Source organism: Dipodomys spectabilis, unplaced genomic scaffold (genome assembly GCF_019054845.1).
Source record: "Dipodomys spectabilis isolate Male_0828 unplaced genomic scaffold, ASM1905484v1 ptg000066l, whole genome shotgun sequence".
In the NCBI taxonomy this organism is placed as follows: Eukaryota; Metazoa; Chordata; class Mammalia; order Rodentia; family Heteromyidae; genus Dipodomys; species Dipodomys spectabilis.
In genome coordinates this window covers 8,537,738-8,563,844 of record NW_024870743.1, presented here as the reverse complement: position 1 = coordinate 8,563,844, position 26,107 = coordinate 8,537,738, and the positions used below count along the sequence as shown (strand labels likewise).

Below are 26,107 nucleotides of genomic sequence, written 5' to 3'. Positions count from 1 at the left end.
ATGTTTCCAGCAGAAAGAATGATATTATCCCATTTGTAAGGAAATGGAAGAGTTGGAAAAAATTATATTAAGTGAAGTAAGCCAGACCCAAAGAAACATTTGTAATAACTAGAATGTCTAGGATATTCTTAGCAGAGAATCACAATGGTTCAATAGCTATGTGCATATGACCATATAAAGCGATGCTTATCGAAATGAACTCCAAGAAATGGAAAGAAGAGGTTTTTCTACTGTATTGTTGTTTGCAGTTCTTCCTTTCTCTTCCATCCCGCCTTTGGTTTATTCTCTGTCATCACTGTTTTGATTTCTGTACAATTTGTCTTGTATATAAGTTTATCTGATTTGAGGATGGAAAGGGTTAATCACAGAAATGGTGGGACAACAGGACCAGATGGTTTTACAGCGGAATTTTACAAGGCCTTCAAAGCAGAGCTCACACCAATACTCCTCCAACTCTTCAATGAAATTGAAAGAGAAAGCTCACTACCGAACACATTCTATGAAGCCATCATAACCCTCATCCCAAAACCAGGCAGGGACTCATCAAAGAAAGAGAACTATAGACCCATTTCTTTGATGAATATTGATGCAAAACTTCTCAACAAAATTTTGGCCAATCGACTTCAACAATTCATCCAAAATATCATACACCACGATCAAACAGGATTCATTTCAGAGATGCAAAGCTGGTTCAATATATGCAAATCAATTAATATTATTCATCACATCAACAGGAGCAAGAATAAGAACCACATGGTTATCTCAATAGATGCAGAAAAAGCATAAGATCCAACACCCCTTTATGATGAAGGTTTTGGAAAAATTAGGAATCCATGGAACATTCCTCAATACAATAAAGGCTGTATATGACAAACCTACAGCCAGCATTATACTCAATGGTGAAAAACTAAAGCCATTTCCTCTTAACTCAGGAACAAGACAAGGATGCCCACTCTCTCCACTTCTCTTCAATCTAGTATTAGAATGCCTAGCTACAGCAATAAGACAAGATGCAGACATAAAGAGGATCCAAATAGGGAAAGAAGAAATAAAACTCTCCCTCTTTGCAGATGACATGATCTTGTATTTAAAGAATCCCATAGACTCCACTCCCAAATTACTCAAGCTGATTCAAAACTTTGGCAAAGTAGCAGGTTATAAAATTAACCCCCAAAAATCAATGGCTTTTCTGTATGCCAACAATGAGAAAAGTGTGGCTGAAATTAGGAAAGCAACTCCATTTGTAATAGCCCCACAAAAAATAAAATACCTAGGAATTAACTAAAGAAGTGAAGGACCTCTATGATGAAAACTTTAAAAACTTGAAAAAGGAAATCAACACAGAACTTAAAAAATGGCAAAACCTCCCATGCTCCTGGATTGGAAAGATTAACATCGTGAAAATGGCAATACTTCCCAAGGCTATCTACAAATTCAACGCAATACCTATCAAAATTCCACCCTCATTCTTCAAGGAAATAGAAGAGGCAATCCAAAAATTCATATGGAACAATAAAAGACCCCAAATAGCAAAAACGCTCCTTAACAGAAAGAACACTGCTGGAGGAATATCAATACCAAATTTCAAACTCTACTATAAAGCCATAGTAATCAAAACAGCTTGGTATTGGCATAAGAACAGACCTCATGACCAATGGAATAGAATTGAAAACCCAGAAATGAACCTACAGACCTATAGCCATCTAATCTTCGATAAGGGAGCTAAAACAATACAATGGAAGAAAGACAGCCTCTTTAGTAAATGGTGCTGGCAAAATTGGTTAACTACATGTAGGAAACTAAAGCTAGATCCTTATATATCACCCTGCACCAGAATCAACTCCAAATGGATCAAAGACCTTGAAGTCAAAGCAGACACTCTGAAAACATTACAGGATGGAATAGGAGAAACCCTAGGTCTCCTTGGCTCAGGCCGAAATTTTTTGAATAGAGACCTGGAAACACAACAAATCAAAGAAAGGTTGGACAAATGGGATTGCATAAAGTTGCAGAGCTTCTGCAGGGCAAATGACATAGCTAGCAAGATCAATAGAAAGCCCACGGATTGGGAGAAGATCTTTACTAGCCGTACAAGGGACAAGGGTCTCATATCTAAAATATACTTGGAACTCAAAAAATTAAACCCCCCAACAACAAATCCTCAAAGAAACAACTGCCCAATAAATAAGTGGGCTAAAGACTTAAAGAGAAACTTCTCTGAAGAAGAAAGAAGGATGGCCAATAGACACATGAAGAAATGTTCAACATCCCTAGCCATAAAAGAAATGCAAATCAAAACAACATTGAGATATCACCTCACCCCAGTTAGAACGGCAAAAATCAAGAACTCTAACAACAACAGATGCTGGAGGGGATGTGGACAAAAAGGAACCTTACTTCATTGTTGGTGGGAATGTAAACTTGTTCAACCACTTTGGAAAGCAGTATGGAGGTTCCTCAAAAGACTTCACATAGAACTCCCCTATGACCCAGCAATCCCACTTTTGGGCATTTACCCAAATGTTTACAAACAAGACCACACTAAAGCTACCAGCACAACAATGTTTATTGCAGCATTATTTACCATAGCTAAGATATGGAACCAACCCAGATGCCCCTCAGTAGATGAATGGATCAAGAAAATGTGGTATATATACACAATGGAATTCTATGCCTCCATCAGAAAGAAAGACATTGCCCCATTTGTTAGGAAATGGAAAGACTTGGAAAAAATTACATTAAGTGAAGTAAGCCAGGCCCAAAGAAACATAGGTCCCATGGTTTCCCTTATTTGCAATATCTAGTATATGTATGAGTCAAGCGGAAAAGGTCAGATAATGTGATGTCAGGAAAATGAACCCTTAGATATGTATTTTAAGGTTTTTTTCTTTCATGCATGTGTTTCTAACGCATTTATATGATTATCTCTTTGTTGCTTTGTATGTCCCTCCCCCACAGTGTAACCCCTGCTTCCACTATATTTGATGTCAGTATAACTTGTGGAGGAGATGGGGAAAAACCAGTTGTTTAAGGATACAGGTGGACCTGTTGCAACAATGAGAAGTACAAGTTGACATGTGCGGGGGGGGGGGGGGGGGGGTGGCGGGGGGGGAGGGGGAAGGAGAAGTATTGGGATTGGGGGGAGGGGGAGAGGCGGGGAAGGGATGTGAAGGGTAAACAAAGGAGGAGGCTGCAATGCTTGGTAAGAAATGTACACATTATCCTGCCCATGTAATTGTAACCCCTCTGTACAGTATGTTCACAAATAAAATAAAATTAAATTAAAAAAAAAAACTGAGAAAACTCATAAAAAAAAAAAAAAGAAATGGTGGGACAAAGGGCGAACCAATACAACAGTGATACTTACTAGACACTATGTTGGAAAGAGCTTTACAACTTGGGGTGGCGGGGAGGAGTGGGAGAGTGAAATGAGGAAGGGGGTAACTGTTCAAAAAGAAATGTATTCATTACCTTACTTATGTAACTGCAACCCCCCTATATATCACCTTTATAATAAAATAAAAAGAGAAATCCAGTCTGTAAAACAATGCTGAAACAGCTTCGCTTTCCTCATTCCTCAGCAGTAATCAAATGAGCTGGGCCAGGCAGGCAAGCAGGGCCAGGGAGCAAGGCCAGGCCAGGCAGGCCTTTTGCTCCTCTAGCAAATGAGTGGACAGACAAGTGAGCTTACAGTGGAGTGCATGGTCATGTGGAATGTAGTGTGTTATAATTTTAGTCCAGATATTGCCTAAGATAAAACTACTGTTTACTGCGGCCGTGTGATACTTTGAACTTTTTAAATTTTTATTTATTTATTTTTACCAAAAACATGAATTTAGCTTGTTGGGTTGTTCATCATGGAATTTGCTGTCTTATTAAATTTTTTAATGTGCTTTGTGTGACTATTTTCTCTGTTAATCCTAATGATTAGACATGGTTGTGGAAGTGCCTATTCTGATTTACTTCCTTCCAGTTTTGAGTTGATTAAATACTTCAGCTTTCATTGTCAATATGAAAATCCATCTGGCTAGAAATCTGTGAGTGTTAAATTTTGTTCAAGTATGGAATAGAGTAAAATTGCTTGAATGATTCTCATTTCAAACATTTCCTTTATATTTATATCTTCTTGTATATTTTTTGTTTTTTATTTTTCTCTGCAGGAATTTTACTACTTGCCTGTTTACACTTCTGCAGGTCTAGAATAGGTGGAATAGAAACTTTCCTTGTTTGTTTGTTTTCATTTTATCCTCTTGTTAACACATGGTAGGTGTTAGACTGATGCGCTGATGCTGTGAAATGGATGAGTCAGTGAGGGTTCAGAGGGAGGGTGGAAGTCCACGTGGTTCATCTTGATTGAATCCACAGCTGTCTTCACAACTTTGTGAAACTGTGAGCTCTTTGAGAATTGGCACTGCATGTATATTTCATGTGCAGACTAGCATAGGCTTAGAATATTAAATATGAATAAATATTTGTGGAATGGATAAACATTTACAATGTTGCTTTTGTCAAGAATATGTTGGAGAAGAAAGGTGTGATTCTTTTCCTCCATAGTTTATATGAGAGTTCTGGCAGATACTCCTATAATAAAAGACACTCCTATATCACTCAGATTGATAAGAAAAAAAGCCTAAAACATTTATTTAATAACAACTTCTTGCTGCCAACCTGAATGTGTAAACTTTTACTTTCCATTCTCCACTAGGCATTAGAGGCAGAGATCCAAGGGAGCTGATGGTTAAAAAAAACAACAAAAACACTCTTTCCTCTTCAGCTGGCTTTTTGTCAGTAGTTACAGACTTGAATTTGCAGGCCTCAGAGTTAGTCATTCTCAGCTACTCCTCACTGAGCTCCCGAAACTAGGAGCAGATGGCTTTAGAGGCATGGCCTGGCAATGGCCATAATCCTAGCTACTCAGGAAGGGGAGATCTCAGGATTTCAGATCAAAGCCAGCCCAGGTGGACAAATCCAAGGGACTTTCATCTCCAGTTAACCACCTGTACAACTGAAAGTGGAGGTGGGCTCAAGTGGTAGTGTACTCTGAGATCAAGACCCATTATAGCAAGTATGTGCACCCTCCCACCCCCACAGAGTCAGGCTAACAGATAAAAACATAATGATTTAATTTAATCAAAGTTTTACATGGCAGGGGAGACTTCAGAAATGAAACCCAAAGACTCAAGAAAAGCTGAGTTTTATGTTTAGTTGTGATGAAGAATGGACAGATATATAGAAATGTGATTGAACAAAAAGGTTATATGCATAGACTGAAGTGGAATCTCAGCAAGGCCTGTCCAGATTCTTCCTGGTCTCTCTTCTCTCAGTAGGAAACAACTACCCGCCTCCCCTCATATGGGCAGGACCTGTGGAAGAAGGTCTTCTGGAAAGAAGAGAGAGATAACTTTCATAGGTTTTGTGAATTTCTTTAGAGAAGAGATCTGGTCTCTGTGTTCTACTTGGGAAAGAGGAATTCTGGTTTCTGTGACTTATTTTGGGAGCGAGTGAGGAGGAGGTCAGGGAGACCTTGCCGTTGTACCTTTCCAAGTGTCCTTCCATTCAAAGTATTCAGCATGCCAAGGTGCCATTCTTTGGGGTATCATATTCTGAGCCTGGACACAGACAAGAAGTGACATGAAGTCTACTTTTTGGCTTACAACCTCATGGCGTCCGGAGCGGGGCCCTTGGGTGAACGTTATTCTGGGTTGTGGGGAAGATGGTGCTGATGCCTTCAGAGCCGTGTCTGCAGCACATGGACCAGTTCCAGCTGTAGTGTGGCAGAGCCAAACACATAATTGAGGATGAAGTCCTTAGGGCTGGGGGACATTTCGGGTAGTATGGGTATAAGAGGGGAGCAGTGATATTCCCTAGGAAACTGTGGAGAGACAACTTGGTTGCCAGTCTTGCAGGCCGCCTCTGTCTGAGTGAAGTTTGGAATTTTGTTTGGGCTTTTCTCTTAACTATATTGTATGGATAATTTCACCAGTGTCAAGTATTGTGAAATTAAATGTTTGCTGTGTATGTATAAGGCTGAAATACAGGCATTTAATAGTGGTTAATTTATTAATGTATGAAGTTACCTCAATTAAAAAAATCATGACTTAGATTTGAAACAGGCAAAAATGAAGATGGTTAAGTATTGTGTCCTTTAGAATAGGTGAACTAATGTGTTTTCCTCCTTCTGTACTTTTTTCCATTTTTTTTGCTTTATGACCTGCATTGATTTTATACATTGCATCCAAATTTTATCCAATTTTAAAAGCATAGCACCAAAAGGCTTTCTTTGTATTTCTTGAATTCTCTTCATTTTTCTCAGGCTTATATCCAAGATTCTCTCTATATTCTTTGAAGACCCCTGGAATGTAGATCTGAACCCTTGTGAGTGGTTAAAATTTTGATCTTGGGTTTTACTAATTTACCCTTATTTCTTAGCACTATATCTCATTTGTGTAGGACCTGTAATGTCAGTTTCTTTTCCTCATCTCATAGAGTAAGTGAGTAGTATTCCTTGATTAAATAGGTGAAGCCATACTTCTTTTCTTTTCTTTTCTTTTCTTTTCCTTTTCTTTTCCCTTCCTTCCTTCCTTCCTTCCTTCCTTCCTTCCTTCCTTCCTTCCTTCCTTCCTTCCTTCCTTCCTTCCTTCCTTCCTTCCTTCCTTCCTTCCTTCCTCCCTTCCCTCCCTCCGTCCCTCCCTCCCTCCCTTCCTCCCTCCCTCCTTCCTTCCTTCCTTCCTTCTTTCCTTCCTTCCTTTCGTCCTTTCATTCTCTTTTTTGTGCTGGTCAGAGCCTGGGCACCGTCCTTGTGTTTCTGTGTTCAAGTCTAGTACTCTACCACTTTGAGCCACAGCTCCACTTCCAGCTTTTGGGGTGTTCAATTGTAGGGCTTGGGCTGGCTTCGAGCCATGAGCCTCAGATCTCAGCCTCCTGAGTAGTTATGATATACAGGCATAGGCCACTGGTGCCCCGTGAAGCCACACTTTTGAAAGGGAAAAGAAAGACTAGTATTATACTAGTTAATGTTCCTAAAGCTTAGAGGGGCATTTGAGTTGGAATTTGGAGATTTACAGGATTCATTATTTACTCCTTCAACATTTAGCTTCTATAACAAATGGGCACTCTGATGCATTTGGGACAACCAAGGTAAGTATGACAGAATTCTTCATGAAGAACTGATTTTCATCTTTGGCTCAGCATTGAATTTGCAGGAGATATCTGTAGTTTAAGCGTTATGCTAGGATGTCTGTAATTGAAACAGCCTGCAAGGAATATTGTTGTCTTTGGATGGTGGTCGTAGTGGATGGAAAGCACTTCTACCACCAAGCTACATGCTTAGCCCTCATCATACAGGCATACTTTGAATTCTCAAAGTATTTATGCTGGTGAGGTTATTTCTTTTTATTTTTTTCCCCTCAAGATTTCCAGACAAATTTCAAAGCTACATGCTTAGCCCTCATCATACAGGCATACTTTGAATTCTCAAAGTATTTATGCTGGTGAGGTTATTTCTTTTAATTTTTTTCCCCTCAAGATTTCCAGACAAATTTCACTGTGATCTTCATGTCCTTAAATTTACCCAAAGTTCAATCGTAATTATTGCTGTTTGAAAGGATTCCAATTTTAGAAGTTTGTTTCCTGTTGCCCTTGTATACTCTAGAATGCAAGTTTAGTGTCATCAATTGGTGGAAGAGATCTGGATGTGGTTTGCATTGTGTAATCCCAGTACGTGAGACGAGACGCTGAGACAGGATGAGGAAGGGTCAAGGCTAGCTTGTTGTCTCAAAAACTCCAATCAAACAAATAGATACGTGCCTTGGGGGCATGTGATCTAAGCAGGGTCATTCTGAGAGTCACTGGAAGGCTACCAGCTGCCCAGCAAATGGCCAAGACGCCAGTGCAGTTGATTATTGTATTCTAAGTCTTCAAAATTTATGAAAATTTACCTTCTTATGCGTAAGGAAGCTGGGTCACCATATTTCAGCCTTTGGCATGTAAATGGATTTTGATAACAGTTTTTTTTTCTGGTGAGGTTAGAGGAACATGTCTTCTGTTCTGGGACTGCTGTCTGTGATAGTGAGAACAGTAAATTCTTTCAGGGATGTGAAAGCAGAGTGTGTTTAATATTCTGGAATATGAGCCATTCACCTACAACCATGTTTTTGGCAGTCAAAATGCTTTAAGTATAATTCTACTAAGACTAAGACTACTAATTTTTATTTTATGTTTTTTTATAACATTTTAAAAAATTTCAATTTTACATAATTGTACATATTTAGAGGGTACAGTCTGATACTTTTGAACATGTATTCAATGTGCATTGTTTAAGTCAGGATAATTAAAAGTTCCATTTACTCAAACATTGATCATTTCTTTTTGTGTTAAAAACCTACAAACTTGAGCTTCTCTGTAGAATGTGTAATCAATTGTTCCAAGCTGTATTAACCCTATTGACAACACTTTTGTTGTCCTTTAGATTTAAGATTTCAGTTACATATACAAACAACTGTTTTTTTTCATGCTTTTGTAATTTTGAAGATTAAATAAGGAACATAAATTAAGCCAGGAGGCGTCTGGCCGTGGCTTAATCTCACATGCTTATGTTCGAGAGCTACTGCAATCTCACTGTGCTGCCAACGGTGGCATGGTATCGCCAGATCACCGGGCTTAATTTCTTTTACTTAGTACATTTTTGGTCATAGAAAAGTAGAACTAGTTGGTGACATGGAGGTTGCCTAGTCAAATCTTAATGCTCTGAAAGCTCAATGGGGCCTTGGCACCTGTTAATGGAAAGTTTTTTACTTGGACTGTACCCAGGCCAGTGTGTGGTTATAACATTAACTGTAGCCTCTTGACATGTAGATATGCTGTGTGTGTGTGTGTGTGTGTGTGTGTGTGTGTGTGTGTGTAATAGCTTCTGTGTATCTAGTTTTGACTTTATTATTTGTATACTTGCAGTTTTATCATTCTTATGAATGCTGTTTCTTCTATCAGATTGAGTCAGTTTGGCCTGTGATCATTTTATGTCTAGCAACTATTGCTTTGCTACACTATTAGAGAGGGGAAACTTCAATTATCTGTAACCAAGAGATCAAGGGAAGGCACTTTCTCCACATATTTGTTTTGAATATTGCATAGCACTTGTTGATTTTCTCACACTTTTTTTTCCCATGGTTGGCTCAATAAACTGTGTGCATGTTTTCCTATTTAGCCAGGGTTTGATGAACTTAATCCTCATTGGAGGCTTTCTACTGAGAAGAGAAAGAAACTAAAAGGTGAGTTGGAAGAAATAGGATCATTGCAACCTTAAAGGAGACTCTTTTTACTATCTAGTATGAAATGTTCCTTAGGTTGATGCAAACAGTCCCTTGATACTTCTGCTTCACCTTGGAAGAAACACAAGGTCTCATACCAGGGGATCAAGGCAGAAACCTAGTTTGTTTCCTTCCCTCTTCTGTTTGTCCTTATCTCCCTTTAGTTTTATTGTGTTGGGACTTTGCTGTATAGCCCATGCTGGCTTTGAACTCATCCTTGTACCCTAGCCTCTCAAGTGCTATGTGTGTATGTACTACTTTACTGTGCTAGACACAGTTGTTGTTGTTGTTGTTTTTTTAAATTACATTCAGACCCCATTTTCTTATGGTAAGAATTTTCTGAAAGATAAGCAGAACCCCAAGGTCCACCTGCCAGTCGTGCTAGGGGCCAGTGCTGAATTGCACACTGAGGTCCAGGCCCAAGAGACATTTCTGTGCACATGTTCCTGGACATTGTGAAGAGGATAGCTGTAAGATCCTCACCCAAGGACAAACCCTCAAAGGATGTCTTGGGACTTGGAGATAATTATGTTTTGATTGCTGTGGTTGGCTGCCCTCCCTCCTTTCCCACCCCCCTCCTTTCCCCCCTCCCTCTTTCTCCCTCTCCATCCCTCCCTCTCTCTCTCCCTCCTTTCTTCCCTCCCTTCTTCCCTTCCTCCCTTTCTCCCTCCTTCCCACCCTCTTACCTGCTTACCTTCTTTCCTTCCTTTCCCAAGATCAAGTCCTGTGTCTTGAACTTTCTTACTTATATGAATTGTCTTAGCCTGCTTTAGGAAAAAAATGGTGTTTTGGTCTTTTTCTTGTTGTTGTTAAAATAACTAGTTATTTTCATGGTCTGGGACTTTTTCTCCTTAGTGTAGGTATATTTTAAAATTTATAACATCTTTAAGCCATAATGTTGCCATTGTGGTACCATGGAATTATAATTAAATATTCTGGCACTTTCTTGTGAATTCCTCAGTTTGGTGAACCATAATTCATTTTAATCCCCAAATTTTTATTTGCCTTGAATTTTTCAAGGCAAGTATTTAAATGTTATTAAATGTTATTTATTTAAATGTTCAAGAGGGAAATCATCACTGGAGCTGTTATGTAACTGTCTTCCTTCCTGTTACTGTTTTACTGTAATTTTCTCAGTGTTTGTTTGAAGGCGATAGATGTACATTTTCTTAAACTTTTTGTAATCTTTATATTTGAGCTTGACACATACCTTTTACCTTTTCATGTTGACAATAGTGACCTATCACTTTCTGAAGTACATACTTAGGTTTTTGACAAGATTTTTTTCCCCTTTTTAGAATACTTCATGATGAAAAACTAAAAAAAACCCCTAAAATCAGAAGTGAGACAAGGGTAGCCACTCTTTCGCCCCTCTTCAGTGTGGTGCTGGAAAACACAAAGAGGACCCAAATAGGAAGAAAGACATAAAACCTTTTCTTGTTGCAGATGACATGATCATGTACTTAAAGGAACCTATATACTCCTCCCCCAAAATACTAGAGCTGATTCCAAACTTCGGTAAAGGGTATAAAATCATTCCACAAAAATCAGTAGCTTTTCTGTATGTCAACACAGAAAAGATTGAGTAAGATCAGGAAAGTAACTTTTACTTTCAATAACCTCAAAAAATACTTAGGAATTAAATTAATCAAAAATGTGAAGTGCCTCTATCATGAAAACTTGAAAAACTTAAAAAAGGAAGTTGAAGAAAATAACAATCCATAAATTCATATAGAACAATAAAAAAACTCTGAATAGCAAAAACAATCCTTAGCAGGCAGAACAGTGTTGGAAGAATAACACCACCAAATTTCAACCTCTATTAGAAAGTTATGGTAATAAAAACAGCTTGGTCTGGCACAAAAACAGGCCTGTGGACCAATAGAACATACTTAGGTTTTTGACAATGTTTTTTTTTCCTTTTTGGTTCTGTGTGTTAAACCCAGGACATGGCATCTGGTATGTATGCAAGAATTATACCACTGAGCTCTGCTCCTTACTATACTTAGATATTTAGAAGGACCTTAATTTATTATGTCTGTATTCCTAAAGCTTTGAGCTTTGAGTAATTGTTGGTACTCAATGTTTATTAAATGAATTACTATTGTAATATTTTCTATCTTTTACCAGAGGGAAAATTTGATAACTTCAATTTTTTTCTCATTAAGATACCTTTAGGGCTCAAATAATATAGGTGAGTTTTGACTAAATTATTGTATTAAATACATTGTACCTAAACCACTTTCACTGATGTGTTTGCATTCATTCCTTCCCCCCCCCCCCCAACTTAGATAAAGAGACCTTTTACCCGCTGATTGATGTCAACTGGTGGGCAGATGGTGCAGTGATTTTGGCTCGATGCTCTGGTGCTCTAACTGTTTCATCAGTGAAAACCTTGAAGAATCTCCTGGGAAAGTCCTGTGAGTGGTTTGAACCATCACCTCAGGTCACTGCTACCCATGATGGGGGATTTTTAAGTTTGGAGGTAAGGCTTTTTCCTTTGAGTATGCATGCATTTCACCAGAAATCAAATGTATAACTTTATTTTTATTAGATCCTGTTCCATGATCTAATCTTGTCTTTATAAACAAAAATCTGGAGTGATATTCTAATGACTCATGCTTATAATCCTAGCTAAGATCTGAGGATAGTTCAAAGTCAGCCTGGGTAGGAAAATTTTGTGAGAAGTCGTATCTCCTATTAATTAGCAAAAAAAAAAAAGCCAGTGTGGATATATGGCTCAAGTGGTAGAAAGTTATCCTTGATCAAAAAAAGAAAGCTCAGGGATAATACCCATGCCCTGAGTTCAAGCCCCAAGAGCAGCACCCCTCCCACCCCCCACAAATAACCTGTGATTGGAATCAGTGGGAGCAGTGTATAAAACCCAATTCAGTTGTTCAGTGTTTCAAAAACATTGCATGTAAGAGAATGAAGAAAGTGTTTGGGGATTTGGCTCTTGGAGTGTATTTCTTCTGTACAGGACATGATAGATTCTTTTCTAGATGATTCTGCTCAGCATGTGGAATAAGTTAAGTATTGCCTATGAGCACTTTAAATATTTTGGATCTTTAAATAAAAAACATTTGTTCATCATGATGAAAGAGTTGAAAATACAGGCCATTTAAAATTGGTCATTTAAAATTCTTATTTTAAGTCTTTCAAGAATAATAATCTTCAATAGCTTTCAGTTCAGCTGTGTAGAATGACAAATAGTTTTTATTCCAAAGGTTGTTATTGAGTCTAAAGATATTCTCTAAAGAATACTATGGCTTAAAATTCAAGCCAAATCTATTAAGACTGGAGTGAAAGTTATCTTTATCAGCCAATCTTCCAACCCAGAACTTTGTGAGGCTGTTAGACTTTTTAAAAGGGGTGTTGGAGAGCTGTTCTTAGTAAGGAAATAAATACTTTTATGTTCATTCTCTAAATCCTCACCTTGTCTGCAGCAAGTATAGCAAGGATAGAAGTAAAAAGAAATTCACATTTTCAGTTCTTTATTTCTAAAAAAATTGTAATAGTTGACATGTGTTTACAAGACCATCTTATTGACCTATTACTAAAATGGCATTTAGATTTAGAGATTTGGAGATGATTTATGTTTGGGTGTTTCTTGAGTCTTTGATTTATGTTTGTTGTTGGGTTCCTTTGAATCACGTGTGAATCAAACTGAAGTAATGGGTCAAACTGGAGTAGAATTAAACATTTTTAGAATTGAAAGTTTTTTTCCATCGTCTAAAAAGTTGTCTTTATTTTCTCACCATGAACTGACGTCTTCCTTTTCCACCTAGTGTGAGATCAAACTTGCCCCCAAACGATCCCGGTTGGAGCTGCGGGCTGGTGAAGAAGATGAAGGAGAAGAGGAGTCTGACTCTGACCATGAAACATCTGCGAAGGCTCGCTACTTTGGTTACATAAAACAGGGCCTTTACCTGGTGACCGAGATGGAGCGGTTTGCGCCTCCTCGGAAGCGTCCTAGGACCATTACTAAAAACTACCGCCTTGTGAGTTTGCGCTCCACAACTCCTGAGGAGCTTTATCAGAGAAAGGTGAGACCATTTGATGCTACCAAAAGGTAAGGGCTTTAAGCTTTCATTAATTAATTAATCAATTAATTAATTTTTGTGCTGGTCCAGTGGCTTAGACTCAGTGCCTGACCCTGAGCTTTTTTGCTCAAGGCTAGTGATCTATGACTTGAGCCACAGCTCCACCACTGGTTACTTGGAAATAAGAGTCTCATAGACTTTCTTGCTTGGACTGGCTTTGAATATCTATCTTCAGATCTCAACTTGCTGAGTAGCTAAGATTATAGGCATGGGCCACTGGTATCTGGTGGCATTAGCTTTTTATTTTATTGGAAAGAAACTAATTGTGCAATAAAGGAAGGCATTTAATGAGGGGTTCTTGATATATAACATTAGAATATGATATTACAATATTGACCATTAGAGTTTTGGTATTATAAAGCCTTTATAACTTATGCTGTCTTTGTACATGAGTAATCACAATCAAAACAATGGAAATTAAGTGGGTACTGGTGGCTCAGGCCTGTAATCCTAGCTACTCAGGAGGTTGAAATCTAGAGGATTATGGTTTGAAGCCAGACTGGGTAGAAAACTCCAAAAGATTCCTTCTCAAAGTGGAGAATACCAGCTGTGAGCAAGTCTAGTGAGTGCCAGGCCCCAAGCTCTTCAAGATCTTGTACTGGCAAAATAAAGAAGTAAACTGAAACAATTGCCGGGCGCTGGTGGCTCACGCCTGTAATCCTAGCTGCTCAGGAGGCTGAGATCTGAGGATCGCAGTTCAAAGCCAGCCCGGGCAGGAAAGTCCGTGAGACTCTTATCTCCAATAAAACCACTCGAAAACCAGAAGTGGCACTGTGGCTCAAGTGGTAGAGCGCTCGCCTTGAGCTGAAGAGCTGAGGGACAGCACCCAGGCCCAGAGTTCAAGCCCCACGACCAACAAAAAAAAAAGAAAAAAAAAAGAAAAAGAAATAAACTGAAACAAAAACAAAAACAACTTGTAATGAATACTAGAGGAATTCACTCTGAATGATTATTCACATGTGGCTTAGCCTGGTTTTCTTTGGCTTTTCTCCAGCTCCTCATACCTGCATTTAAGCTCTGCTGTCTACTCAGGGTGCAGGTGGTGAGAGAAGCAGTTGGGGCTTGCCTTGGGAACTATGACCACTATTTCCAGTTTGAGTTTTGGACTGTATAAGCGATTTCTTACACTGTTGTGGAAGTTAGTTTCTTAGGCCGTGTAAGCAGTCTCTCATCTTTTTGCTAAAGTGCTAAAAGTATTCCTGATATATGTGGTCCTCAAAGTGTCTATACTTCTGGTACCACAAGACCTACGAATCTATAGCTTGCTGTATGTTTCTACAGAGTAATATTCCCATGTCTTTTTTTTTTTTTTTTTTTTTTGGCCTAAAGATTGAAAGTGAAGAGTATGAGGAAGCCTTGTCTTTGGCTCACACCTACGGCCTGGATACTGACCTTGTCTATCAGAGGCAGTGGAGGAAGTCAGCTGTCAACATTGCCTCAATTCAGAATTACTTGGTATGTGTAACTGTCTTGCAGTATTTTGGCAGTGTGGTAGAACTTATATTCATAGGATGCCTTTAGGTTGCGGCTTACTTTTAGAACACTTTATATTAATGACTTTTCTAATTACTGTAGAAGAGTCTGTTGCTTCTGCAGCTTGGCTTTGGTGCTGAATCTCCTTGAACAGATAAGTCACTGCCAAGCCAACCAAGTACTTGATCTTGACTTGATTCTTTCCCTCTCTGTATCTCTCATCACTCATGTTACTCAGGGTCTATTTAAGATCTATAAGGGAAGTTTCAATGAGGTAGATTATTTTATGGTAACCAAAGACTAACTAGTAAGGGCTAAATAGAAATACATGCAGGCTGAAAAAGTATGCTTATGGAGGAAATGTACTTGTGGGGAGGTCTCCTCCACTAGGCTAGTTTTGGCTGAAGAAGAGTTAGAGAAAATCAGATGAAGAGAATTTCTCAGTGTTGTCCCTGGCCAGGGCTTATCCACAGGTGTCCAAGAGTAGAGGTCAGAGCTGGATAAGAAAGTTGAGTATGTAGTTCCCAGGAGCCACAGAGCTGAGGTGATGGTCCATCAAACCCCAGGGACTGGCCATAAACCTCCCAGAAGCAGCAGACAGCTCAAGGTTGATGGATAGATAGGAACCATGGCTGTGACTGTGGGACACACTCTTCCCTACCGTAGGCAGGTAGGGAAGTTGTCATGTCAGAGAAAGCTGGGAGTAAGTGCCACTGAATGTGACTCCTCTTAGGCCACCAGCTGAGGAGAAAGACATAAAGAGCGAAAGCACATCAGGTCTAGAAAGCAGAGATTCTCCCTTTGTGGTGGCCTTTCAGTGCTTTCTATGGACACAGCTTAGCATCATGTCAGCTATAGATGAGAAAATGCTGTCTGTAACCTTCTTAGAGGGGATTATGAGAACTGAGAGTCTATTGATAATGGATATATCATACTTGCCAAATACTTTATTCCCCCTGAAATCCAAGAACTAATTCCTTCTCATGTTAAAATTTTAAAGTATCCTTGTCTTGGTCAGTTTGGCACTATAACATAAATACTATAGACTCAATGGCTTAAACAAGAAAAAATTATTTCTTATGGTTGTGGAGGTTAAGAAGTCCATGATCCATTGTCATCCTGGTTTGCAGATGGCATTACTTCTAGCAAGCAGAGAGAGGAAGTGAGTCCTTATTAGGCTCTTTTATGGGCACTAATCCTATCATGAGGGTTTAGCATCTAATTGTCTTTTGAAAGCTGGCTCTCTGAACAAACACCAAACATCATCATATAGGGGATAGTTTTACTTTTTTTTTTTTTTGTATCTGTCTGAGACTTAAACTCAGGACTTAGATGCTGTCCCTGAGCTTCTTTTGCTCAAGGCTATTGCCCTATCACTTTAGCCACAGCTCTACTACTGGCTTTTTTGGTAGTTTTTAGTGGAGATAGGAGTCACAGAGACTTTCCTTCCCAAGAGCTTTGATCCCAGATCCTCAGATCTCAAATTTCTGAGTAGCTAGGATTTCAGGTGTGAGACACCAGTGCCTACTTGGGGGCTGTTTTTTAATATGTGATTTTTTGGGGGTGCATTTTAGTAAGTTTCATCATTCTGAGCCTCTGTGCTCAAGGCTAGTGTTCTACCACTTGAGCCACAGTACTTTTCCTGAGTAGTTTATTGGTAATAAGAGCCTTATGGGCTCCTGGCCTGGCTTCCAACTGTGATCCTCAGATCTCAGTCTTCTGAGTAGCTAGTATTACAGGTGTGAGTCACTGGTGCCCAGCTTAATTTTATTCTGGACTGGGAAGGTGGCTCAGTGGTAGAGTGCTTGCCTTGCATGCATGAAGCTCTGGATTCAATTCCTCAGCACCACATAAGCAGAAAAAAAAAAGCCAGAAGTGGTGCTGTGGCTCAAGTGGTAGAGTGCTAGCCTTGAGCTGAAGAGCTGAGGAACAGCGCCCAGGCCCAGAGTTCAGGTCCCATGACCGGACACCCCCCCCTCCCCCCAAAAAATATAGTCCATTGCTATATATGCCCATTTTCTTTATCCATTCATTTGTTGATGGATGCTTTGGCTGATTTCATATCTTGGCTTTTGTGAATCGTATATGATAAACATGGCTGTGGCAGGTATATATATTGTAGGCTGATTGACATTTTTACAGGAGTGGTATAGCTGGATCACGAGGTAGTTCTGTTTTTACTTCTTTTTGTATGTGTGCTGGGATTTGAACTCAAGGCCTGGGCACTGTCCCTGAGCTTTTTTTGCTTAAGGCTAACATTCTTTCACTTGAGCCACAACCCTGCTTTCATTTTTTACTTTTTGTATGTGCAGGTTCTAGGGTTTGATGTCAGGGCCTTGGTGCTGTCCCTGAGCTTTTTTGCTCAAGGCTAGCACTCTACCATTTGAACGATATCCCTACTCTCAGCGTTTTGGTGGTTTATTGGTGGTAAGGGTCTTACAGACTTTCCTACCCAGGTTGGCTTTCAACTGTAATCCTCAAAGCATAGCCTCCCTAGTAGCTAGGATTTCAGGCTTGAGACACCGGTGGCCTGGCTATTTTCATTTCTTTCTTTTTTTTTTTTTTGTCAGTTGTGGGGGTTGAAGTCAGGGCCTGGGTACTGTCCCTTAGCTATTTTTTTTTTTTTTGTGCTCTTCCACTTTGAGCCGCAGCTCCACTTCTGGTTTTTAAGTGAGTAAGTGGAGAAAAAAATCCTCACGAGGACTTTTCTGCATGGGCTGGCTTTGAACCATGATTCTCAGATCTCAGCCTCCTGGGTAGCTAGGATTATAGGCTTGGGAGACTGGTGCCCGGCTTATTTTTACTTTTTAAAGGAATCTCCACCCTGATTACCAAGGCTGCACTAATTTATAATCCTATCAGTAGTGTATTAGGATCTCCCCCCCCCCCTCACATCTGGCTAGCATTTGTTGTAATATGTTTACTTGATGATAGCCATTCTGACTGGCTCTAATACACTGATCCTCAGTGTATTACATGTTATTTTTGGGTGATAGCAAGTTTGTGTGTTTTTAACCTTGGTACCTTTATGAGGAAGTAGTGAGACTCAAAACATGTTTTTAAAAGGTTAGGACTCCTGAAAAAATACATCTGCCTTTCAAATGATTCTAGGAAGTACTAACAGTGGATGGGGTTTTTCCCCCTCTGAAATTCTATCACATATGTGATAGAGTTGTTGAGCTGAGGCTTTAACCAAACAGGACAATTAATTGTTAGTTTTAATATGACATATCAGAGATGAGAGGGTATGATCAACAATGGAAACAAGAAGACAAAGTTGTCCATATTTGCTTTGGAAGCACAGAACCCCAAATGTGCATTATCTTTGATTTTTATGATTGAGGACAGTGAGCTTTTGGGTGCATGTGCATCTATTCTTGTTTTTTTTCTGGAACACAATGAACAGTTTTGGTCCCTGAAGGAGCTGTGAGGCACTAGGACAGACAAAATAATAAGATTTTTTAGTGGGAAAAGTAATTCAGTTATATAAATAAGCACTGTATTAAGGGCATGAATAGATACAGAAGAGGCCTAAACAGAAGCATAAAAGGTAGCTTTTGCTGTTCAGGAGCTTAACAACTTTATGAAGATACAAGCTTCTTACTTGAAGCATATACAATTATCTGAAAAGTAGGAGCCTTTTCAGTAGCGATAGTTCCAGACTCAGAAGCACAGAGAAAGCCTTTTATGGGGAAGGTGTTTGGGGCAGGAATTTGAGAGGATTCAAAATAAGCTTTCTTCAGCTGGAAGAGGAGTATTCCCAAGGGAGCATGTTTGCAAATTAAAGAACTGTGAACCTGACCCATTTTCCAATCACCAAATCTGTCCATTTCTTGTGGGATCATGGTTAGTTCGGTACCTGGCACACAGCATATAGGACATACTATAAGAGAAAAGAACTGTAAGTCAGTCGGCATGCTGGAGCAGTGTCTGATGATAGGTGTTGACTGGGAGTATGATTAGAACAATATATTGATTTGGGTTTGAGGAGATTTTGAAAGTTTAGGATTACTTAGGCTTTATCTTAGTGGGTACTGAGGAACTGTGGTGGCTTGGTGGCAGATCATCAAAGATGATCAGATTAGGAGGAGAATGGTATGGGACACCTTGCTGGGGGCAAGGAAAGGGCTCTAACACTGTTCTTCCATTGAGCTGCTGATTTGGACTAGTAGAGAGATCACATTTTTTAAACAGGGAAGTGAATCTGAGGCATATGAAAAAAGACTTGATATGGTTGATTATGTAAAGACATAAAGAGTATGAGTTAAATCTTACCTCAAATTTGTAATGTAACAACATTATCTAGCAAAAAGGCAAGTCAGGAGTTTTTGAATGGTGTTGGAGAAAGCAGTATGAGGGAAGAACAGCCCTTGGTCTTCCCCAAGCACAGCATATGTTTGCAAGTATTATCATTGTGTTATGTGATATAGCTCTTGGTCAAATAAATACAGAATTTTGATAGACTGTGCCTTGTTAGTTTTGTTTTTCAGTTAAGGGTGCCTGCTACAATAGAAAACACATTACTTTGCCTTTGTGTCTTATATTCTCCCATATATACAGCCTTTTCTAAGAGCCTTTGTGTTTTGCTATAGTTTCTTTGAAGAAAAAAAAAAAAGCACTTGTAAGCACATGTCATATCCAGTTCAAAAATCACTGTTAAGACAGGAGCTATTTTAGGTTGTATTTCTCAAGCAGCTACTTGTGGCCAAATTCATAAGTAAGTATAATGTACTTCATGTGAATAGGTTTAGCATTCCAGAAGGCAGCTGCCAGGTGCTGTAAAATGCTCTACATTCTTCAATGTCTCTGTTTTTTTTTTTTTTTTTTTATTTCTTTGTATCTAGAGTAAAATAAAGAAGCGATCCTGGGTTCTTCACGAGTGTTTGGAAAGAGTTCCTGAAAATGTGGATGCTGCCAAAGAATTACTTCAGTATGGATTAAAAGGCACAGACCTGGAGGCGCTTTTAGCAATTGGGGAAGGAACAGATAATGGCAGGTTGGTTATACAAAGAGGTAGATTCATAGCACAGGTGACTTTGTGCAAATGTCTAAGCTAACACATGGGACCAGGACAGTGGTCATTCACTCTGCATGGAAGCAGTTGCCTTAGACCAGGGTTTTCTCATCTTAGGTCTCAACTTTCTTTGCTTTAAGCTTAATATGCTTACATATGATGTCTTGTTGCTGAGAAAGCATCAAGCTCTACAAAGCTTAATTGATGCTGGCCATTTCTAAACTGGGGCTATGACAATAAACTTGAGTTGGGTTACAAATTGCTTAAAGTGTGTTTAGGTAAGTCTGAGCTTATATTTTCTTAGCTGTAGTATCATACCTCCGTCCAACAATTACTCTTAGGGACCACATTATATATTTTAGGTAAACACTGCATAAACTTAATCACCATTTAAATGTCAGTGATAATAGTAATAAAATTATGTGCCTATTGCTCATGAGACATTTGGGATTTCTTTTGAAAAACAGTACATTTGACAAGTAAATAGTTTAAATGAGACCAACATTAGTTACCATTTTTAGAGAAAAACAGAGGTGATTCAAACTGTTAACTCTTACCCGCATTTCTCTAATGGACTATTTTACATTGGTGACTGTAACTGTACTTATTTCCTAAGTGGTTTTTGTGATTATTGCCAATGACTTTTTCCTTAACCTATAGACATAATAGTGAATCATTTTACTTGGCAAACATGTTTAAAAATATAACTGGTTGCTCTTTCTGTGGAAACCAAGTTAGGAAATTCTGCCAAAAATAGGAGAAGGCAACTTTTCATGAAATTAAAACAATTCATTGCAGTGGATTTGATTTTCCTTTTTTTCTCCTCAGATTTATATTACCTGGTGAAGTAGACATCGACACTATCTCCTTTGAGGAGCTCTCGCCACAGGATGAAGAGCCTGCCATGAATAAGGAGGGAAAAAAACTTAAGAGGAGACAGGAACTACTGAAACTAGTGAACTTTTCCAAGTAAATGAGTTATTACTAATTATGTACTAATTTCTTTGAAATAACTAGTCACTTCAGTTTGTTCTTTTCACTAGTGTTCACCACTGTAAGCTATGTCAGCAGTTTAAATGCATGGGATGGATTATTTGACTCTTTGTTTTTGTGTATTCTTTCAGTAGTTTTGGGCTCAATGGAATATTGATGATTTTTATTTAGTTTTAATTCTTGAAGAAATGTACTTATGTGTAAATATAAATGGCCTAATGTAGTTATTCAAACAGGTTGACATTGGAACAAAAGGAACTTTGCCGTTGTCGACTGAAACTATTAACTTACTTAGATCGACTTGAAACATATGAGGTAAGGAATAATTTTCATTACAGCAGCTGTGTTCATTAGATCTGTTTGACATTCTATGGCTGCTGAATATCTGATGCTTTTCTTTTTTAAAGCTACTTATGAGGAAAAATTAATTTTTATGAAAGCAGCTTCCCTTATGTTCTAAGTTTGGTAAAAATTAGAGATTGTAAAAGGCCAGAAGTTGTTTCATTACAATAGGGAATATAAAGGACCACCTTTAAACATAAAAGCACTGTGGTTATTTAGGTCTTTGGGGGCGCATGCACAGATGTCAGATGTCATTATTTCCATGGCATTTTATGCAGTAATACTGGTTTAGATATTATTGAATTAAATGGGCCACATTTCATCTCATGAATGTAGATAGAATGCATTTTTGCATGACACTCATAGGTAAAGTTAAGCATTAGTAGTAGTTGTTTTTCTAGCAGTGGTAAAGTTCTTGTGTAGAGAGGTATTAGGTATTTATAATTCATAACTGCATAGAAATTACTTATTGCTTTCACCTGGTGCTTAATTTTGATTGTCTTACTCTAATGAATTTAATTTTAACTAGCCATTTCATTTGCTTGTGGATTTTAAAAATTAACTGCACCTTAAAATATGGCCCCTTTCAAAACATGGGCAATAATGCAGATGTAGAACTTTAGCTGGCAGTTGGTAGTTGAGATTTATGAATTCAAGCCTTACTTGTTTAGGCATACAAAGTTTTAAAGTTTTTTTTTTTTTTTTTTAGTATTTTCTTGACTCTCATGCTTAAAAGAGTGTTCATGAATTCATGTTTCCCCTCAGGAGATCCTAGGAGTGAGTCACGCATCTGCACAGAGCTATGATGCTGAGTTCTTTAAGAAGTTCCGAAGTCAGAATATCGTTCTCTCAGCAAGAACTTATGCTTGGGTAATTTCTTTGTAAATAGAATGACTAAGGCTGTTAGCACTAAATCTTTGAGCTGTGCAGTTAAGGTGATTGCACATGCATCCTTTCTTTTCTGTTGTAATATTAATACAAATGGACAAAATGGATTATATTTAATAATATTCATTTAGTTTTAAGATAAATTACTGTTTGGGAATCACACAGGCTAGGAAAAGGCAGGAAAATTTCAAAATAATATCAGAACTGATAATAAAAGATTAACTTTGTACCAGCTATAATCAGTATAATAATCCTTATTCCCAATGTTAGAAACTTGTCACTTACATTGGAAACTTGTCACTTGTCTTTTGTATAGGAAAGTAATGTCCAAGCCCTAGAAATTCTGTTCACTTACCACGGTGCTGACCTTCTTCCTCATCGCCTCCCAATTCTCTCCAATTTTCCTGAAACCACTTCTCCACATGAATACTCGAGTTTGCTGCCTGAAGCTAGGTATGTGACCTAGATTTTACCTTTTTTTCCTAAATAATAACATTTTTTATTTGTTTGTTTTAAGGTGAACATTTCAAATTAAAAAAAAACTCAAAATACAATAATTTGATTTTTTTCCAGTAAAGTTATTTTCAACTTATTTCTTAAACGATCCTGAAGCAAAAATACATCCATCAAAATAAAACCACCTTAAGTTCATGAACACAAACTTGGAGAACAGTGTCTATATGAAGTAATGGTCTCTTTTAGAAATTGAACTGTAGTTTGATAACATTAGGGACCTGGGAAAGTCTTCATCCTGCTTTGCTCAGCAGCCTTTCCTTTATGTGAAATCACAGAGACACAAAGAGAAATGGGAAATCAAAATGCCACTTAACTATTAGCTAGAATAGTGCTCCTTATTTGAACTCAAGGCTGTTTGTCAAATGGATTGCAGCATGTTGGGCAGACTCCAAGTCTATCCAAATGTTAAGTCCTAGTATTGTCAGTTCATGATCTTCTGGAGATCAGAATATCACTTCTTGACAACAAAGCAAGGAGAATATATCTGTCTTACTGCATAGCTCAAAGATGGATAGGCCATTAACCCAAGGCCTCAGTGGCACCTAAGGGAAGAGAACAGAGTGGGACACACTGCTTAGGTAGGAGCAGCAGAGCACTAACATGTGTGTTTGTGAGGTCTTCAGCCGGCCCACTGTGCACATGGGTAGATTATTAATTGGATGATTTATATTTTTTGATTTAGAGTTAAAATGAGTTGATGGTCCCTGTCTTGCTTACTTATAACTCATATTTTTAGTAGCAGCTGATATAATAATAATTTTATATAATTATATATATAAAATTAGCTTATAAACCATAAAACACTCTAAGGGAATTAGATTAGTTCTGGTTAAAATTATTATTGCTGTCTACTGGAAGCTGACAGCACTGAGGGATGTCATTGGTACTGTGAATCATTTGCTTCTTCCCATGTGGCTGCCACAGTATCGTATTGAAGTTTAGGTATTGAGGATGAGCATCTAATAATTGCTGTATATTTAGCACATACTTGTATCTGGTCTTCAAATAATTTTGGTATTGTTTGTGTAAAAGGTTAACATTTGTATAAGTTTAGTAGTATGCTAAAGGCTGCATATATGTAGCCAGGATTTGAATCTATGTTTGAATTATAGTTTAATAAACTCAAAATATGTTATAAATTCCTCAATTTGTACTCCTTTTGTATTAAAAATTAAATCTTTGTTCTTATGAAAGTGAAGAAAGACAAATCTTTGTATGCTTTTTTGCATTTTAAAAGAATTTTTGATCTATGCAGTGATATACAAATAACTTCATTTTTGTTCTCTGTGTTTTAGTAGAGAGGATTTTCTTTTTGGTGTAAATTATTTATCTAGAAGAAAGGATTACTCTCACAGTTTTTTAAAGCTAAGTTTTCCTTAGATTTCCATGCATATTTTTGTTGTTGTTTTCTGAAGATAGCTGAAACATTTGCTTTTTACCAGAAATTTCAAAATTGGTCTGCAAATAGAAACCAGTAATGGGCTTTGAATATCCTGTAGTTTGTATATAGGACTTGTTCAAGGACTTTAAAATTATTGTTAGTAATTTACTTCTACCATATTGCAGCAGAGAGTAGTTAGAAGATAGATAAATGTGATGTATAAGACACTATGTGGAAAAACAAACTTTACAATTTAGGCGGGGGTGGGGGAGGAGGAATGTAGTTGAAGTGTGAGGGAAGGGATGGTAGGGGAAAAACAAAGGAGGAGGTACAATGCTCGATAGGAAATGTACTCATTACCTTGGTCATGTAACTGTAACCCCTCTGTATAGTATTTTTATTAGAAAACATATTAAAATTAAAAAAATGCTACTTTGAATCACTGTGTTGTGGAATAGGATACTTAATACAACTTTCAAAAAGACTGATTTCTTATGAGTCCTTATGTTATATCCACTTTAAAAACCATTGAAAAAATTGCTGTGTTTTTGGGGTTAATGTTTGTTTATCAAGAAAGTTTTTTCCTATTTTCTATTTAGAGTAAGAAAGATAGGTTTTAGTGGTAAGTGTATCTATTCTTATAATTTAGGTTAATGAGAAGAGAAACCATCATCATGCTGCAACAGATCTCATACACCTCATTTGTGAGGTCTCTCTAGTTATTCTTTGTCTTGTATTCTCATGACTCTATGACTCACTTTACATTATATTACAATAAGTCATTTACATTTCTTCCTGTCTCCCTGTATTTTCTTCTTAACAAACATCTGGCTTTAAAACCCCAAATGCTGTGGCTCAAGTGGTAGAGTGCTCGCCTTGAGCTGAAGAGCTGAGGGACAGCACCCAGGCTGAGTTCAAGACCCATGCCCCCTCCCCCCTAAAAAAAAGTTAACTGTTTTAGGGGAAAAACAAAGGAGGAAGCAACAATGCTTGATAAGAAATGTACTCATTACCTTGCTCATGTAATTGTAACCCCTCTGTACAATATTTTCACAATAAAAAATTTATTTAAAAAACAAAAAACCCCAAAGGCATGGACCATCCTTCCTAGTGTTCGTGTTCCTAGGGCTCTATGCGGGTACTTGTATATTGAGTGCTCTGAGTGTTTACTGATTGGACCAATGAGTTCTTTCTTGTCCATTTCAGAAATATTCAGTAGGGTGTCTTGAGGGGAGCGTGTACCCACCTGCTCACATGGGGGCAGCTCTGGGTTGATGCTGCCACTCCTCGCAGGTCCTCCCTGACTAGGTCTTTGATCTCCCTGCAGTCTCTGCTAAAAGGCTGTCCTTCACAGGCATTTCCTGAGCACACCTTTCCAGACATCTTCACTTCCTCGTCTCCTTGTTTCTTTTTCTTCCTAGCACTTGTACCTGGCATAGATTATGGTTGTCTTCTCTGATTTTTCCTTGACTCTGTTTATAGTTTTAGCCTCACTTTAAACCTTTCTTCTCTATTTCCCCCCTGTAGTGTTCACTGCTATTTATTTAGATTTGCGTTTTACTTATTCTCTTAAGTTACTGTCTGTGTACCTTTTTGAAATGTGAGCTCTAGTTGGACAGGGATTTTGTGTGTTTTCTTTCCTACTTCAGTACACTTAGAACAGTGTCTGGAACTCTGCAGGCAAAAGTAAATAGTTGCTGAATAAAGAAATGAATGGGTACATTGAAATCTATTAGGAAATGGCTTTGCCTCTTTCTTGTTAATGCAGTTCTGATGTCTAGAAGAGGCTTGCTACCAGGTAATTATTCTGTAAGTAATTTTCTTTTCCCAGTCCTGGGACTTGAACTCAGGGCCTCGGCATGGTCCCTGAGCTTCTTTTGTTCAAGGCTAGCGCTCTTCCACTTGAGCCCACAATGTCACTTCCGGCTTTTTCTGTTTATGTGGTTCTGAGGATTCAAACCCAGGGCGTCATGCATGCTAGGCAACACTCTACCAGTAAGTTATGTTCCCAGCCCAGTAAGTAATTTTGAATGGATGAATCACAGGACTCACAAATTCAGTACAGGAAGGGCAGATATTTACATTTTTGAGT

The 26,107-nt window shown here is 38.2% G+C and overlaps 1 protein-coding gene across 1 annotated transcript in view; it reads left to right on the top strand.

Annotated features, from left to right (window-relative positions):
* Nucleotides 1–26,107, top strand: part of Nbas (NBAS subunit of NRZ tethering complex) — a 306,644-nt gene that overhangs the window by 74,658 nt on the left and 205,879 nt on the right. The window contains exons 13-21 of the mRNA XM_042680768.1: nucleotides 9,203–9,266; nucleotides 11,597–11,790; nucleotides 13,094–13,351; nucleotides 14,738–14,863; nucleotides 19,726–19,877; nucleotides 20,724–20,864; nucleotides 21,125–21,203; nucleotides 21,996–22,100; nucleotides 22,435–22,571. Coding sequence (XP_042536702.1) covers nucleotides 9,203–9,266; nucleotides 11,597–11,790; nucleotides 13,094–13,351; nucleotides 14,738–14,863; nucleotides 19,726–19,877; nucleotides 20,724–20,864; nucleotides 21,125–21,203; nucleotides 21,996–22,100; nucleotides 22,435–22,571 — 1,256 coding nt within the window. The remainder of the gene's footprint in view (nucleotides 1–9,202; nucleotides 9,267–11,596; nucleotides 11,791–13,093; nucleotides 13,352–14,737; nucleotides 14,864–19,725; nucleotides 19,878–20,723; nucleotides 20,865–21,124; nucleotides 21,204–21,995; nucleotides 22,101–22,434; nucleotides 22,572–26,107) is intronic.